The sequence below is a fragment of the Ixodes scapularis genome, unplaced genomic scaffold (genome assembly GCF_016920785.2).
Source record: "Ixodes scapularis isolate PalLabHiFi unplaced genomic scaffold, ASM1692078v2 PGA_scaffold2__306_contigs__length_199485367, whole genome shotgun sequence".
NCBI classification, from domain to species: domain Eukaryota; kingdom Metazoa; phylum Arthropoda; class Arachnida; order Ixodida; family Ixodidae; genus Ixodes; species Ixodes scapularis.
This window is the reverse complement of record NW_024609857.1, coordinates 130,485,152-130,502,956: the sequence shown is the minus strand read 5'-3', so window position 1 is coordinate 130,502,956 and position 17,805 is coordinate 130,485,152. Positions and strand designations below refer to the sequence as shown.

Below are 17,805 nucleotides of genomic sequence, written 5' to 3'. Positions count from 1 at the left end.
CAGGCCCAAAAAACTTTGTAGTTGCTTTGTGTCTTTTGGAGTTGGTGCCTTTACAATTGCTTCCACTTTACTTGGCGAAGGTTGAAGACCTGTGTGGTCGATCAGGTGTCCCAAATACTCTACCTTTGATGCAAAAAACTCTCACTTTTCAAACTTCAGCTTCAATCCTGCATTTGTTAGCCGCTGAAATACTTTTTCGGAGATTTCTCATGTGGTCCGAGTCATCCACTCCAGTTAGTAAGATGTCATCAAAGTAGACGACAACGTGCCTGAGGTCACAAAGCAGGTTTTCTATTTCTCGCTGGAAAATTGCTGGCGCTGATGAAACACCAAAAGGTAGCCTTGTGAACTCAAACAATCCTTTGTGGCTATTGATAGTGACATACTTCCTTGAGGTCGGAGAGAGTACCACCTGCTGGTAAGCATCTTTGAGGTCCAACTTGGAGAACTTGATGCCTCCGGAAAGCTTCGTCCAGAGCTCTTCGACTCTCGGTATCGGGTACGTTTCCACCTGGGCTGCTGCATTTATGGTGACCTTAAAGTCTCCACAGATTCGCACTCTACCATCTCTTTTTAGTACCGGGACAATCGGGGCTGCCCAGTCAGAAGTCCTGACTTGCTTCAAAATTCCTTCCTGTTCTAGTCGTTGAAGCTCTTGAGTGACCAGGTCTTGCAATGAAAAGGGGACTGGTCGTGGCTTGAAGAACCGGGGTCTTGATCCATCTGGCACGCAAATCTTGGCTTCCACGTTCTTCAGCAGACCCGGCCCACCAGAAAACACCTCTGGAAATTTGCTGAAAAGACCCTCTGTTGATGTATTATGTAGATTTACAACATCAGCAACAGGTAGACCCAGAGCTTGTATCCAGTTTCGTCCCAGCAGAGTTGGGGAAGTTCCGCCAACGACGAACAGAGGAAGAAGAATTTCTCGATCGTTGTACTTCACCAGGACCTCGCGCAACCTTGAACCGGTGTCAACTCTCCTGAGTACCCTCTAAGAACGACATTGGAGGGGACAACCTTCACATCCGGCAACAATTCTCGTAAACTTCTTTCTTCCATTACGGAGACGCCTGCCCCAGTGTCGAGTTCCATGTCAACTGGTTTGCCTTGAATACTGACAGTTATAATAATTGGAGGAACCTGAGACATATGCTTTCAGTTGCCACATGTTGTACGTTGGGGGTCATCGTCACTGTCCTGATCATTGGGGTCGTTGAGGCTGTGAACTGTAACCGCCGATGGCGCCTTTTTCGACCGTCGTCCTGACGAGTTCTGATAGTCTCGCGCAGCTTTCCCATCTTTCTTGACGCTGCTTGACTCGTCATAGGATCTTGCTGTGCAGACCGCTGAGAGGTGGCCAACCTTTTTGCAGTTGTGGCATGTCATATTAGCATAACGACATGCTGCTGAGCCGTGTGACTTTCCGCAGTAACGACATCGAGACTGTCTAGATGACTGCTCTGATAGGCGGTTGGTTTCGACAGCTGAAGTCGTCCCAGCCCGGCACGCGATTGCTTGGGAATCTTTCGTCGCGGCTTCCATGGCTACGATGACATTGACCGCTTTCTCAAAAGTCAGTTCTGCATCTTCCAGAAGTCTGGTCTGCATGAGGTCGTTATTGATGCCGCAGAATAGCCGATCTCGAAGCATGTCGTTGAGCGCCGTCTTGAAGTCGCAAGAGTCCGCCAACTTCCGCAGAGATGCAATAAACTCGCTCACAGTTTCTCCTTATTGACGAATCCTTGTGTGGAACTTCAGACGTTCTACAATAGACTTTTTCCAAAACCGACGCGCCCCATCGCGGCGAAATATCACGCAGTGCACTCTGGGAACTAGTTGGCCACTCAGTTTCGGTTTCGAGTGAGCAGGTTCATCTCATGCTATCACGCCGCGACCGAACGCGCTGATTGCGTTTCTGATTCTCTGACTTTTTACAAATGTACAATACACTCATTCTCAAGCGATACAAAACGAAGACTGGGGCACTTTCCTTGGTTCCCGCAACACCGGATATTGTGCGTGCGTATGCAGACATAGTAAGACGTGGCTTAGTTACCTCACCCCACGAGTGCATCTTTGAGCTCAATGTCAGTAATCTCGTCTAGTACCAGTGAACTACAACTGAAATTTGGTCACCTTGAGCCCTACACGTATTTTGTTTGCCAAACGTCCGCTTCTTGTTGCTTCATTGGGCGAAAAGCAAGCCGCATCTTCACAGGATTATCAAAGTTGAGTCCAGCGTTGGCGCACAAACTTTTAAGGAAATGTAATAAATTCGACCTCACTACTGCACAAAAGTTACTATGATGTCTTCCTCGTGTCATCACATATCTCACACTCAAATTGTATGCTGATAGAAGATTAAGTTTTTGCAAACACTGAGATCGGCTTTCTACGACTGAGGTTCCAACAAGCGTCCCCTACTCCTCGGTAAGCCTTTTTGGACGAGCTTTTCCTGACGCCCAAGATCTGTGCCTGAACGGTGTGTCTGAAATTATCTCGGCACACTCATTCAGGAAGAAAGCAAACACATAACAAATATTATAGCCATTAGCATCCGTCAAATGCGCTTTGAATAATTTCGTTCGTTTGGCGCTCCGCATAGGGGTTCATGCCCGTCTGGCGCACTTCCGGCGAACGGTGCGACATTCCTCACACAAGTGCTCGACTTTTGCTTTCTTAAAACGGTTTGTATGAGCGAATGTGCCTACATGATTGGCAGGATAACTTTATGCGCATACGTGATGTTGAATATTAGTAGAATGCAAGCGGGTGGAAACTTCACTTCGTGCAGTGCTGCGGGGCGGTAGAGATAAGAGATGAGAAGTGTGTTCAAATGGAGGTTTTCAATGGCGCCTTCGAGTTTTACCTCGCGTACTCAGGCGTATTAAGAAAAACATTAATCGCAAAAAGTTATATTTCATCTATGGTCGCACGAAACAAACTTCCTGATCAACAATACTAATGTAAAGGCTCGGGCTGGATGTATGGATACTTATTGGTTGCTACAGCTTGCTGATTCGCACACAAGCAAGCCTGAGCAAATAAAACATTACATTACATTACATTACATTTGCGCCGCGCAGCTGTTGAAACAGAGTACAGTTTATGATCATGAGCAAGGGTCAGTGCATCTTCTGTCGTGCAGTGTCGTACAGTAAAACCTCGTTAATTCAACACCCCGCAAATTCGGATAATTTAAACTGCCGATCCGGTCCCTTCAAAAGTGTGTATTAGTCAATGGTACCAAGCACACATTAATTCGGAGGGAATGTGGCGCGCTATGGTTAATTCGGCATATGGCACAAGCTACCGTCCGTTCTAAAGTGTATGACTGCTATCTATCCGAGGTGCACACATGGTTTTTCCAGTTTTACCATGGTTCTTTGCTCTTCCAGTTCTCAGTGTTTCGCACCAGTTTTGCTCTGGATTGCCATGCATCGGTGCGCTAGTCTCCTGGCATGGAAGCAGCAGAAGTGCAGCTGCAACGGAAAAAGAGTAGTCCAAGTCACCGACGACCGGAGCAGCAAAACCGCGACACACGGCGCTATTGTTCCCGAGTGCACCGATAGCAAGAGTGACTGTCACGTTTTATGCCTCAACGCAGGGTGGCCGGCAGAAAGCAGCCCATCCTAAAGACCGCATTTTAACAGCTATCGTATTCCTTAATTTTTCGCCGGCCACCCCCGCGTTGAAACATGCAACAAGACTGGCACTCTCGCTATCAGCGCGCTCGGGAAAAATGGGAGGCACTCATCTGATCGAATGACGTTTTAGCGAACGCCCACGTATCACCGAATGACACTTTAGCTAATAGTCGGACGCTGCGAAGCGGCTTTTTTGGGTGGGCCAAGGGGGTTCACATTTTTATAATGAGCCGCCGCTGACTGTCGCCGCGAAGCTGCGTAAGCGCAGCGTGGCGGATGGGTTAACGCGCGCCTCGTTATTCGCTAAAACGTCGATTCGCTCAAATGTCGCTGTTCGCTAAAACGTCATTCGCTCATGTGATATGGACCCCTGTACCAGGCCAAGAATTTAGCGACTATAGTGGAAATACTGAAAGCCCTGAAGGACGGCGGCTCTCGACAACAAGTGATGGAAGGGTACGACGTCAAGAGAAGCACTTTGGCCACGTACGTGAAAATTGAGGCCGAGATCCTACAGGTTTTCGAGAGCGAGAAGTTCAACGCAAAAAGATAGCGGCTGTGGAAGGTGGTGCACCCGAAACTAGAAGAAGCCTTGCTGTTGTAAATCCTCAGCGCACAAGATGCATAGCTCTGACAGTGCGAGTGCGGTGAGCACCTGACCGCGCTAAGGAAAGTTGTAATCTCTGCCCAAATGCCGTCCAGAAAGCAGGCGGCAATAACAGATTTCTTCTCAAAATAAAGGCATGTCACAGGGAAACATTTTCGCGCAATTTTCTTTGTCCTTTCGATATTTCAACTTTCGGATAATTCAGACATTTTTGCCGGCCCCATGAGATACGAATTAACGAGATTTTACTGTAGTGATATGGACGGTCCTTTTGTCTCGAAAGCTTCCTGCAGTCACCACCGCAGGCGACTGCAACAATCAATTCTGGCAGGTAGGCAAGAAATGATCTACCATGAAAGTGTCAAACACGTACAGCTATTTGCAGCACAGAACTCCAGAGGGAATTTTATATTAAGAAGTAACTCGTGAACGCACTTTCTTTGTCCAGCAAAAATTTAACACGACACGCTCAATTTGTGCTGGACAACCGCTGCAAAACAGCTAAAGCTGCTTGAGCTGGACAGTCTAGTGGACTTGTCCTTCTACTAATGCTTACAAAACACATTTCCGTGAAACGTGCCATTTCCTGTGTTAAAACGCAGGCTGTGGATGCGGTGTTGCAGAGCTTGTTGAACATAACGAAGACTGTGGAGCAGACTGCACTTGAGCCCTTGCAGAGTGCATGTCCGCCGAGTTATGTGGTAGACGACGTGAGCACAGGTCCCTATCATTTGTCGAAACTCGTTTTGTAGACACACGTTTTGTCGACAGAATCGTTTCATCGACACTCGTTATGCGAATTGCACGCTGTAGGGACATTTTTTCACACGTGTATCACTGGATTGTAGATTCACCCCCCTCCCCCCTACCCCCGCCACCGCCTGCATTCATGCCGCCTCGTGGCGGCTCATTTCAAATATAATAATCCACCTGACCGCCCCATACACGCCGCTTCACGGCGACAGTCTCGTGCAGCTTATTACAGAAAAAAGCTAATCTGAGCTTTCGAAACAATTTGTCAATGAAACAATCTGTCGATGAAATGCCATTTGATGAACTCATATTGCCACCAAAGAAATGGCATAGAGCAATGATTTCCATTGTGGAGGGCCCAATGTTGTTTCATTCCTTTATGTCAAACGAGGGCTGGTGAGAGTGGAGAAGGGTCTTTCCCTTTCCTTCAGTTTGTCAAACCTAGGGTTCTGTCTGCAAGAAAACTTTACCTGTTTTTAAGACGTTCTCCATATCTTGGTGTCAACTTCTGTATTTCCTCAGTCTCAGGTTGCTTCAAAATGTTTGTTCTCAACACAAGTCGGAGCGATCTACAAATAATTATTACAGTCTGTGTGGCACTTCACAACATGGGAAGGCAGCTTTTAGACCCTTGTCCACCGACCGTGCCCTTGCCTCCTCCTCCAAGGCGCCGTCGCCGAAAACTCGGGCAAGCAGCACCTCCACCTCCTGCAGACGCCAGGACGAACGCAAGGAGCAATCCAATTGCCAAACATTTCATGTAATTTGACCAGCGTATTTGCAACCACATAATGTTTAGCTCCGACTGGAATGAAAACTGCAAGCACGAGCACATGCTTTGGAAGTGTCAGGCCGCACCAGCAATTCTTAAGAAAAAGCACCTTCCGAAGACTTTGTGTCGCATACAAAGCTTCTGTTCCAGTCCGTGGATTGGGGTGCTGACGCCTTTCTAATACGCCACATCTCTGTGTACATGTCAATGACACAAATATCTTGCAGAATATGGACTTTCGAGAAAATGTGAAAGAAACAAAAAATGTTAAAATAGAGTGCCTTTTCCTGTTTCTTTCTCCAGCTCATAAATTTTTGGCATCACTAGCTTATTTTCGCTGCAAAGCTTCTGTACCTTCCCCCCCCCCCCCCCCCAACCTATGCCTTCGTTGCTTAATTTTGTGTTTGGCCACCATGATTTCCAGGTGGAGAGCGTGCTTTTCAACCTTCCTCTCTTGGTCACAACTAAGGTGACCCATCCGCAAATCTTGCTCTGCTACCAGCACCCGTTCCAAAATGTTAAAATGACCTCCAACACGGGCAGGCACCCGCTGAGCTATATCTGCGGCCGGCCTAAAAGCTGAGGTGCTTGCAGGCAAATCCCTGACGGCTGCATTAGCTGTCAGCACCCACATTGGGTAATTCCAATGTGGGCACTGACAGCCAATGAGCTTCCGACACTTTTTTTTCAAAGGGAACTTTGCGGCTGCACAAATGTATAATAAAGCAAACTATTAAAAAAGAACAAAAACATTAAATACAACAGCATGCAGTACAGAAAACAAAAGCTGTCTGGTCATAAATAAAGAAACAAACACTGCAATGTTGGAAAAGAGGTCACTGTACCAAAAATCAAAGATTTTTAAAGTAAATCTTGTCATGTGAATCAATGAGTAAGGGATCAGTTTGAAGAGGGACCAACGTGCTAAGGCACTGGCAACACCAGAAATCACCACAGTTATTTTTTTGTCTCAGTATAACCTCTATTGTAGCATACAGCCCTAATAACAGCACCTACTGTCGATGACATCCGGGTTCTCGAGCTCTTCAAACTTCTTCATTACTCTTTGACCCAGCCAGCTGAATTTGACGGCCCCCTTCGGGGTCATCAGCTGTTCTAGTACACCATGTGTGTTATTGCCCACTGAAGAGCCTCCAACCCCTGCCAGCTGATTGATCTGCAATAACCGTTGCAGTTACTGAGCTCAAACAAGGCCTGTGGTTTAGCAACAAAACAATGAATAGAACAATGCCATAAAACTCAACAATGCTATAGAACTCGCCAGTCTTTCCTTGGTAGCTTGGCATGTCTTTAATTTCCTGTTAAAAGCCAGAAAGTCATCCACATTGTCAAAAGGTCCGTCAAGGATTTCATCATTTGGCCTGTTCACTGCTACTGGTGTTCAGGATTTTCCAAAATGGTGTCTAGTTGCATAGAATACTAGCCTGATGGTGTGTAAAATATGAATGATGTTCCTCAAAATCTAGAAAGAAAGCATTAACTCTATGTACCTACAGCAAAACTTCTTGTCACAAGTCTAATCCTACTTAAACATAACCTCACCACTGGAAACTTCACTTCTTGTGTGCCCCAATGCCCCCTGTGCCTTATTGTGATGCTTCCTTGACCTTGTTTGTTAAAATCTAGAAAGGAACCAAATGCAACAGTGACTTGAGTTCCATATCACATGAGTGGATGACGTTTTAGCGAACAGCGACATCTGAGCGAATCGACATTTTAGCGAAGAACAGGGGCGCGCGTTAACTCACCCCCAGTGCTGCGCTTACGCTGCTTTGCGGCGACCTTCCGCAGCGACTCATTACAAAAATGTGAACCCACTTGGTCCACCCATAAACGCTGCTTCGCCAGTGATTTCCCTACACACCCCCTAGGGGGGTGTAAATACCCCCTTGTTTTTCTGAAGTCACCCCCTTAATTCGAAACTACTCCTTTATTCTCAATGCCCCCTCCCCCCCTAAAAATTTAGACACCCCCCCTTAATCTCAACTCTTGGGGAAACCCCTGCGTTTCACGGCAGCCGACTATTCGCTAAAGTGTCATTTGGTGAAATGTGGGTGTTCTTTAAAACACCATTCGATCAAGTGAGTGCCTCCCGAAGTTCAAGAGGACATGATATGGTAGCAGGGAATCGCTACGCAGAAGTTCCTCCAAACCAGCAGTCAAAAGGAAGGGGCAGAATTTGCCAGAGGCCATGTTTTTGATACGCATAGTTTTCCGCGGCGTTTCCAACAGCGTTCTTGCAGGGCTCAGAGGCAGTCTTGGGCAGTAACTACTAGTTACTAGTAATGCATTACCGGTAACTAGTTACTTTTTCTCTGTAACTTTTACCTATAACGCATTACTCTTTGATACTTGGAACTGTAACACTGCTACTTTTTTATTGGGTAACTGTAACTGTTTAGGCCGTTAAAGTTACTTTTTTTTACTGTATAAATTAGAACCTACTTCCGCGGACATGGTGAAATTCCCATCTTGAAGTATTTTTCCTAAAACTCCTCGTTGACAAAAAAAAGAAGCGTGGCCATGCATTAAACAAACAAAGAATTGCATGGTTTCGCTTGCAATCGAGAATTGACGACGGATGCGGCAGCACGAAACCGACTTTGGCTCACTCTTTTCTTGTGGGACCATCTGCGGGTGTCGGTGGTCGTGCGAAACGTCTCGAATGTTCGCGTCTGGGCTGTTTCCGAACCCCCCCCTCCCCCTACCCCCCTCTCCCTTCCCCTTTGTCGGGTATGTCCGTGCTACACTCAGCCACTCGCCATTTCCTCCTCCCTATTAGTTTTCAAGGAAGCCGTCCCCATATTGTGCAGAAAGCCGGCGCTTGTTTGACTTATTCATTCTCTTCGAAGCCGCTCAAGTAAACACGAAGGCAAGGTTCAAGTGTAATTGTCTTTTTCGTAGATAGCCTCAAGAAACGCCCCAATGGAGGGACACTTTATTGTGGAATGAATGCAGTGCTACAGTTGAAGCGATGTTTTTTTATGCGTGCGGACTGGTCTTCCACCGTTGGCGTTTCGGACACAGAGGTGGTCGTCGTACACTCGTAGAGCGCCAGAAGGCCTCACTTTGTCCCCTTTCCCCATATATTCTTGCGAAGCTGTTTGACCTGCTACGTTTAGCTCTGCTTCCGAGTATATCTCATAAGGTAATTATGCGATCTGTGTCCCCATTCGTTTCGGAGTGAAAAATTCACGAAAACTTTCACTGACGTGTGCCGATGCCAATTTTTAAAAACAATTGATTCCAAATTATAACGAATATTGCAAAAAAAATAATTATGCGCATCAAAATGCTGAAACGGCGAATGACGCAAAAAAGAAACACCCTTCGGGTTTAAATTCTTCTAATTTCTGTTTACCTTTCCTTTCACTATACTGTAACAAGTAAAACAATACTGTTTTGGTTTGTAATTTATTGTGTCCAATTTTTGTACTGTAACAAGAAAGTAACGGCGTTACTGCTTTTGCAGTAACTGTAACTGTAACACGTTACTTTTTGAAGCCGGTAACTGTAACTGTAACAGCTACTTTCCCCCCTAGGTAACTGTAACTGTAACAGTTCCTTTCCCCCCTAGGTAACTGTAACACTGTTACTTTTTACTGATAACATGCCCATGACTGCTCAGAGGTGCCGATAAAAGCGTGACTGTGCAGAACGCCTCAAAGAGCGGTGTTAATTCTGTGGGGAGAATGGAGACACTCACTTGATCAAATGACGTTCTAGTGAACGCCGCACTGAAAGACACTTTAGCAAATAGTTGGCCGCCGCGAAGCGGCGTTTACGGGTAAGCCAAGTGGATTTTTTGTAATGAGCCACCGTAGGGTGCCTTCATGTGCGCTTCGCATAGAGTGATGCCAACTGCCTGTTTCCCTTTCCCACACCCTCTTCCACCGCCATTTTGTTCCTCTCGTTGTTTCCTCGTGCGTTAGAAAGTGGCCTTTGGGTCCATCGGTCCTGCCATCCGAGGGGGAAAATGCTAATCCTCCCTCCGTGGGTTCCACAACGCTGCTCCGAACTTGTGAGATAAGCTGCTTGTTTCCGGGAGGGTTAAGCCCCACGGATTATCTCCGAGAACCAAAATGGCTGCTGGTTTGTCGGCGAGTGGTATTACAAAGGGTGGCATCACCCTAGCAAAGCACACATAAAGGCTCCATAAGCCACCGCAGACTGCCGCCGCGAAGCGGCATAAGCGTAGCGCGGGGGTTTGGGTTAACACTCGCCCCCGTTCTTCGCTAAAACGTTTATTCGCTCAAATGTCGCTGTTCGCTAAAACGTCATTCGCTCAATGGACCCGTGGGAGGCAGAATGATGAATTGCCCATTCCCGGAGTTCCCTTTTGAAACTCCAAGCAGTCTTCCAAGTCTGAGCTTTCAACTGCGTCTGCGCTTTCTACCTAGCGCAGGCTCTCAAAATGGCATTTTCTTCGGCGATATGTTATTGCCATTTCGACAGGAGCACTGATTCAACTCACAAACCAGTGCCGCGTTCCTCATCAGCGGAACTCTCTCCTCCGCCATCAGCAGAACTCTCTCCTTCATCAACATTTAGATCGCTCGAACCTTTACCCACGTCATCAACAATCCCTTAACACCAGCAAGCAGCGGGTCCATATCACATGAAGGAATGACGTTTTAGCGAACAGCGACATTTGAGCGAATCAACATTTTAGCGAATAAAGGGGGTGCGCGTTAACCCATCCGCCGCGCTGCGCTTACGCCGCTTCGTGGCGACAGTCTGCGGCGGCTCATTACAAAAATGTGAACCCATTTGGACCACCCGAAAACGCCGCTTCGCGGCGTCCGACTATTCGCTAAAGCGTCATTCGGTGAAACGTGGGCGTTCGCTAAAACGTCATTCGATCAAGTGAGTGCCTCTCTTCCGCCATGTTACTGTTTATTTCGCACCTTCACCTAAAGTTCAAAATAGGGGTGTCGCGAGTCGGCCGAGGTTCGAGTTCGACCAGGTTCGACTTTTTCTAACTTTTAGTGGAAAGTTCGATGAACCTTGTATGCGGAGGGCAAGTTCGTCTGCTTCTTGCGCAGGGGGTAGCGGTGACGTCAGAACGCCGAGCCCTGATTGGCTGATCGCGACCCCCCTATCTGAGCGTCGTCTGCTCTTTTGCAACGTCGTCTGCTCGCAACGCCGTCTGCGTCTGTCTTACCTTTCCTGCGACTTACGGAAGCGCAGAGGCCAGATTCACAAAACGACCTTACGCCAAAATTGTGCGTAAGACAAAACTTAAGAACAAATTCGTATTCACGAAACTAAATTTTCGTAAGTTTTGCGCAGGTTACGACGAAATACTACGGCACCTCCGAAGCTGTCTTACGCACTTCTTACGATCAGATCAGCATGGCCGACAGCGTCGCGGTCGCGACGACCCACGGACGTTTATTTTTCTACCTGAGCTTCTGACGCGTCCCGACTTCAAGCAGCAAGAAAAAATTAAGAAGTACTTGAAACAGACCACGACGAACAAGAACGCTGGATCCACAAACACCCAGGAAAAGCTCCAACGGCCTCGATTCCACCGAACGCGACCAAACGAGCTGGGCAGTTAGGCCTAGCAGGCGCTCCGCGACTTGGCGACCGTCTGCCCACGACCGGCTGGCGTGCTGAATGGAATATGCCCGCACGACCCTTGTGAACCCTTCCCGTATTATACTTTGATCGCTGACCTCAATTTTAGATTAAGAGGTCAATTTCTTCCTCTTGTTATCTCCTTGCTTCCCGAGGCAACGGTGACTCTCGCCGGTGAAAAAGCGGTGAATCTCCGACAGACGCAGAAAAGGTAAAGCAGCCATCGCTTTGACTAGCAGACGTAAAGCAGACGACGTTAACTGCGCCAACCCGCCGACGCCGTTAAAGAGTGAGGGGACTCCCCGCACACGAATGGAGGGAAAAAGTATTTGGGAGGGAACTTGCGGACACTAACACGCTCACTCTCGGTTCTAAACAAACAAACCTCGGCGCCCCGGGACACCTCGCCAGTGAGTCCTTTGACTTCCCTCCTTGATGCGCGTCTGCTAGTTTTAGACAAAAACAACGTACCGCTTGAGTTATTTCGTCTGCCCTCTCTTAAAGGCGAAGTCGAGTTCGCCCCGAAAGTCGCAGGAAAGGTAAGACAGGCGCAGATGACGTTGCGAGCAGACGACGTTGCAAAGGAGCAGACGATGCTGAGATAGGGGTACGCGATCAGCCAATCAGGGCTCGGCGTTCTGACGTGGCCGCTACTTCCTTTATCATGCGCAGAAGACGAAAATGAGCCCACTTGCGAGGCGTATTGAGGTTCGACTCGTGTGCGCATGCGCGACAGGCTGGCCAGTTGGCTTCGGACTGGATGGTGATGGCTAAGGGATGAATTAAGGGCAGCGCTGATTGGTTATTTCAGTTAATACAGTACAAAAAATTAAGTTATTAACTTCTTCAGTGATTTGAATTGGTTTCTTTTAATTGCAACTGTTCATAAAATCAAATAACCCATTGCATAAAAAAAAAAAAAAATTTCTCCAGACCTAGACATGCCTGTGTCAAGGTCTGGCCACAATGTCCACAAAGTCAAACCGGTCCAATCTGGTGAAAAGTTCGAAGGTTCGTTGAACCGGTTCGACCCAGTCGAACCCCAAATGTTCGACCTAAGAATCCGGTTCGATAAAAGTTTGCGACACCCCTAGTTCAAACCTTTCCTTGAGTAATGGCAGTCGAAATATGAAAGCAAATATAACAACTGCTTACCTTCTTTATCGTTTTCTGTCATTCCCAAGTCCAGTGGTCGAAAAAAAGCCATTTTCTATTTCCCGCGTAGCCTGTACTTCGTTCCAAGATTCATTTGCTTTTACAAGATCGAGGTATGATATCTATCAAACGCTAACACGATACACATTTTTATACCATAAAATAATTTTAAGGTGACTTAGTTTGCAGTGAAGTTTTTCTTTTTATTATGATTTTCAGTAAAAATAATTTTAAGAAGTCTCAGTTTCGTACTCATTCTGGTTTCGTTTTCACCTCCCGCCACGGAAACCGTTTACACTATTGAAAACAATTGAGAATCATTCGCGAGAAGACTTTCTTGGACTTCCTAAACAAGGGAACTTGAAAACGTCCTCAAGACATCTTTCCCGACGACGTGACGACGTCTTCGTCGGGACGAAGGCGTCTCGACCAGCAGAGGACGTTCTCAGGAGTGATACAGCAGATACAGGGCCCAAAGTAAAGGTGTTCGGCTTTCCCAAGGATGAAGTGCTACGGAATGCTTGGATAAGCACTGTCCCTCAAGAAGACCTCGTTATTTCGAAGGGGACAAAGGTCGGGAATTCCCATTTTCGTCTAGGTGGCTTTGTTAGTTTGAACGGGATTCAAATTTCCGGCAGGGAACAAGGAGGTAGCTACGTTTGCCGTTATTCTTGGTCATTCTGTTGTTTTGCATGAACCCCCAAATGGTCCTCTCGGTGATTATTTCTCCACGACCCGGTGACAGATGCAAGGTGTAAAGTGAAATCAATTTATAGCAGTGAGTAACAGAATGACCAGCTAGATGGCGCAAGCTTTCACCGGTTACAGCGGATGTAGCCATTGTCTATTTAATATTTAGCGATTTAGCCATCCACACAGACGCGTTCACTGCGTTGACCACTAGTGCAACCGCTGCTCGCTGCCTGTCAGTAACTTTTGTGTTCACGTTTCTTGTTGCGAACTTGCAGTCGTAGTGTTCATGAGTTCCCTGGGCGTCTCCGCGGCGATACAGTTGACCCGAACATGCCGTTGAAGTGCAGCGTGCCTGGGTGTCGTGGCAACTACACGCGGGAAACCAAGGCGCGCGTCTTTAAGTTTCCCCATGACCAAGAGTTGCGGGCAGCGTGGATACGGGCTATACCGCAAAAAGATTTCGTTCCTTTAAAGTGCTCCACGGTGAGAATCTTCCTGTATTTTACAATGGTTGCGTGTGTAACAGGCTGCGAAACAAGTAGCAATGAAGTCTCTTCTCGAATGGGAATCTTCGCCTGCCGTTTGATCTCGCATACTGACAGCTAGCTCTCATCAACTCAAAAACCATTTTCTTTTCTCTCTCTCTCTCTCTCTTTTTAGGTCTGCGAACTTCATTTCACGGAGAGCGACATCCTTCGGGAGAGTACACATACAGACTTTGCTACCGGGCGCGTGATTACGGTGCCGTTGTTGACAGCCCGCCTTCGCCCGAAAGCAGTTCCATCCAAGTTTTCTGAGGACCTAAACTCCAGGAAAGCTCGTTCACGGCGAAAGCGTCTAGGTGCTGCTGCAAGAGAGAAAGCGGTCGCAGAGTCCATTGATAATGTGCTCGAGGCGGTTCGCAGTGAGGGGGAAACTGACAGAAACTTAAGCGTAACGGACAAAAGGCAACTGCGGCCAAGGCAAAAACGTCAGTATGTCGATGCAATGCACGACGAAGACCCCATCGAGACTGCACGTAAGACATCTTGCAGTCAGGAAGAAACAAATGGGAAGGGCAGTGTAAAAGACCAAGATGCAGGACGAAGGCATCCGAGGAAAAGCCGTCCAAGGCAAGAGAGTTCAGATTCCGATTACATGCAACCAGATGTGAACATGTCTAGCAGCGAGGAAGACGCAGACGGGATGCTCAATGAGAAAGACCCTAACTGGAGACAAAAGCGTCCAAGGCATACGAGCCGGGATTCTCATGACATCCAAAGAGCAATTAACGAGTCCCTTGAAGAAGCAGACAAAATCCTTGATTTAAAAGATCTAGCCGACCATGTGAGAAATAAACAGTGTTCCACATTCTGGCACGCTGTTGAAGGCAGTGCACGCCTCCTTTTGGTGCACATTGTCGAAGATGAAGCACCATGGATCAAGTACTCTGTTGTGCTGAAAACGGACCTCACTCTTACCTGCCATGTCGCTAAGACGCCGGTCACCAGGCTAGGATCCAGTCTGTGCATTCCAACCGCCGTGAAGAGCAAGAGGGCATTGATGGAGCTCCTTAAGAGCATAGAGAATTGGGACAGCAGCCTCAGCTCCACGTCTGACAGTTTAGATGAAGACATTGGTGAGGCTGTTCATCTGCTGCCTGGCAAGTCGACCGCAACACCGACAGAAGACAAGGCCGCTGCCATCCAGTTCCTCAGAGAGCAGTTCAATCTACTGTCAACCAAAAAAGAGCGAAGGCGTTACTCAGTTGACTTCATGGTGTTCTCCTGCATCCTCTTCACAATATCACCTCATGCATACAAGTACATCTGCAGCTCCGGCAACATTAGTCTGCCTCACCCGATGATCATCAGGTCGGTATGCCTGTCCTTCGGGATGAATCCCCAGCTTTTGCCTCAAAGTACAACGTTCCTCAGGTATGTGGCAAAGAGGATCTCTGATCTGGACGATAAGCAACGCCTTGTGACCGTCATGGTAGATGAGGTCCACATTAAACCTTTCCTTGATTACAAAGGAGGCAGCACTACTGATGTAGCTCTTAACTCCCCGGAAGTCGCCAGCAGTGTGCTTGTTTTTACAGTGCAAAGCCTCACGTGCCAATTCAAGGAAGTTGCGCACATTGTTCCCATGCAACGGGCCGACGCACAGTTTCTGCACAAGTTACTGATTGACTTGATTTGTGGGCTGGAGAAGATTGGGTACAGGGTTGCATGTGTCGTAAACGATGGCAGCTCCGTCAATAGAGACGCAATGTCTCACTTCACATCGCCGCCAAATGAAGGAATTGTCTATCCGCACCCGTCTGATCCTGCAAGACCGCTTTTCTTTGTGATAGATCCTGTTAACATACTCAAGTGCATTCGTAACAGTTGGCTCGACCAAAGCAATGACCTACTTTGCTTCTATTTTCCCGAGTTCTACGCCGAGCCAACACGTGTGCAGCGTGTGCTGTCCGCATCTTTTGCAACCATCAGAGATCTGTACAACTTGGAGAACTACCAACTGGTGAAGTATGGCTACAGTCTATCAAGGGAAGCCCTGTGTCCGGTGAACACTGAAAGGGAGAATGTGAAATTGGCTTTGCAGATCTTCAACGACTCGCTGCCAAAGGTCCTTCGTGCCCTCGGAGCGAAGCACAACCTGCGGTTCTTTGAGGAGACAGCCAGTTTCATCGAAATCATAGTGAAGTGGTGGAGAATCGTGAATGTCAAAGCTCCAGACACGGGAACGGCATTAAGAGACCAGTTCCAAGAACCAGTGTTTCCTTCGGAGGACGATCCCAAGGTGGATTTCCTCTACAAGTTCCTGGACTGGCTGGACGAATGGAAGGGCAAGGACCTTGACAGTGGGACGCTGACCAGCGATACCCACGCTGCTCTCCAGCACACGACTCATGCATTGGTGGAGGTCGCCAGGTACTGCTTCACCGAGCTCAAGCTGTCTTTCATCCTTCTGGGGAAGATTCAGACCGACAACTTGGAAGAGCGCTTTGGAAACTCGAAACGCCCGGCCGGCCCCCGATATCACAACTCCATAAGGCAGTTTCATGAGGATGAAGGTGAATTACAGCCACAAGACAGTCTGCCGACAGTCGCTGCGGCCTGCGAAACAGAAAATGAAGGAGATGAGCAATGGGAAGACCTCCACAAGCGAGAACACACGTTCCACCCTGGCAACACCGTAGGGGTGACCGGAGAGGCTCTGTCAAAGTTGGAAGACACCCTCCCGGTTCTTGTCTACGTGGCTGGATATGCAGTCCATGCCACCCTGGAAAGGCTGAACTGTGTAAAGTGCAGACCAGTATTGTCGGTAAACAAGGCGATCACCATTTCTGTTGCGCAGCAACACTTCAAGCTTGTCAAGGAATTGGGCGGAAAAGGTCTTTTTCCAACAATGTTTGCTATAAACGCTGTTGCACACAGCTACATTGTCGCTCAGGAACTGTCGAAGCAGGCCGAGTTTCTGAAAATGCCGAACCAGCGCCAGCTTGTCACCGACCTCACGGTGGATCTCCTAACCAACGGGGAGTCTTCGGACTTCGACGTCTGCGAAGACGGACACACTGCTGAATTCGTGCTGAGGCATGTGTTATGGTGCAGCACAAGCATTTTGCTGAAGAACTTCTTCTGCAGGATGAACAAGAAAGCACTCTTGGTGGTGCTAACTCGTGTCGATGTAAATTAAGAACTTGAATTAAGTACTGTAAGATGCAGAGACCATCATAGTACCTACTTGTGTAAATATTCATTTCCTTAGTTCCACGAAAACTTAGTGTGCTCCACGCTAACTGACATCTCTAAATAACTATTCTTTACAGGTTTTCATACCTCAAATCTAGACCATAAAAACCTGTTTTTCCTTTACGATTCAGGTTGTTGCTACGATGGTGCCTCTCCAAGCAGTTCCTTTATTTCTTGTGATGTCGCCTCTCCCTGCTGGCAGTCATTCCTACTTGCTCTTTCAGACAACAAATTTTGTGATTCAAAATATATGCTGCAACATGTATGCATCACTAGATAGGATTCCTCAGTACAAAAAATCCGTCTTGGGTAGCGCACTGCCATTTTGGGACCATTTCACAGCAGTTTTTTTTGGCCACTCCACGCCGAGTGGGCCGAACCAAATTCACGATAGGTTGTTCCATAAATCTTGTCTACCGACGTCTTTGTACGCCTGCAATTGATCACTTTATCCAAGCAGCGATCATTCTTTATTTATCTCCAACATCAAAACTTGCAGATAAGCTTTTTCCCTTTGGTGTTAAAAAAATGATGTTTTCCTCCCCCCCCCCCCCCCCCCCCCCCCCCCCCCCAAAAAAAAAAAAAGAGTGCACGGGGGTTTACGCTCCCTCAGCTCCACTCGAGGTGCTGAATTTTGGGGGTGGTTGCACTTTTGTACATCATTTTTAAGATAAGAAAGAGGGAGGAAAGATGTTTTCCTTTTGGAGATTGGTGCAGATAAAGGGTTGAGCAATTGATTGCACATGCAGATTCAAAGAGGACGACGTCGAAAGACTCCTTCGGTGCAATAGCGCATCGTCGCAATTTAGGTGTGGCTAGTTCGGTGTGGGT

The 17,805-nt window shown here is 47.6% G+C and overlaps 1 protein-coding gene across 1 annotated transcript; it reads left to right on the top strand.

Moving 5' to 3' along the window:
* Positions 1 to 13,401: 13,401 nt before the first annotated feature.
* On the top strand, positions 13,402 to 17,522 carry LOC115329106. Its single transcript, XM_029990589.3, has 2 exons — positions 13,402 to 13,717; positions 13,895 to 17,522. The coding sequence occupies exons 1-2, from the start codon at positions 13,565 to 13,567 to the stop codon at positions 16,916 to 16,918; spliced, it is 3,177 nt and encodes a 1,058-aa protein (XP_029846449.2). The 5' UTR covers positions 13,402 to 13,564; the 3' UTR covers positions 16,919 to 17,522.
* The last annotated feature ends 283 nt before the right edge of the window (positions 17,523 to 17,805 follow it).

Excerpts from the sequence above, each read along its gene's own strand:
- LOC115329106 (XM_029990589.3), top strand. The coding sequence starts at position 13,565 with ATGCCGTTGAAGTGCAGCGTGCCTGGGTGTCGTGGCAACTACACGCGG. Across the intron at positions 13,718-13,894 it reads TTCCTTTAAAGTGCTCCACG|GTCTGCGAACTTCATTTCAC; the intron begins GTGAGAATCTTC and ends CTCTCTTTTTAG.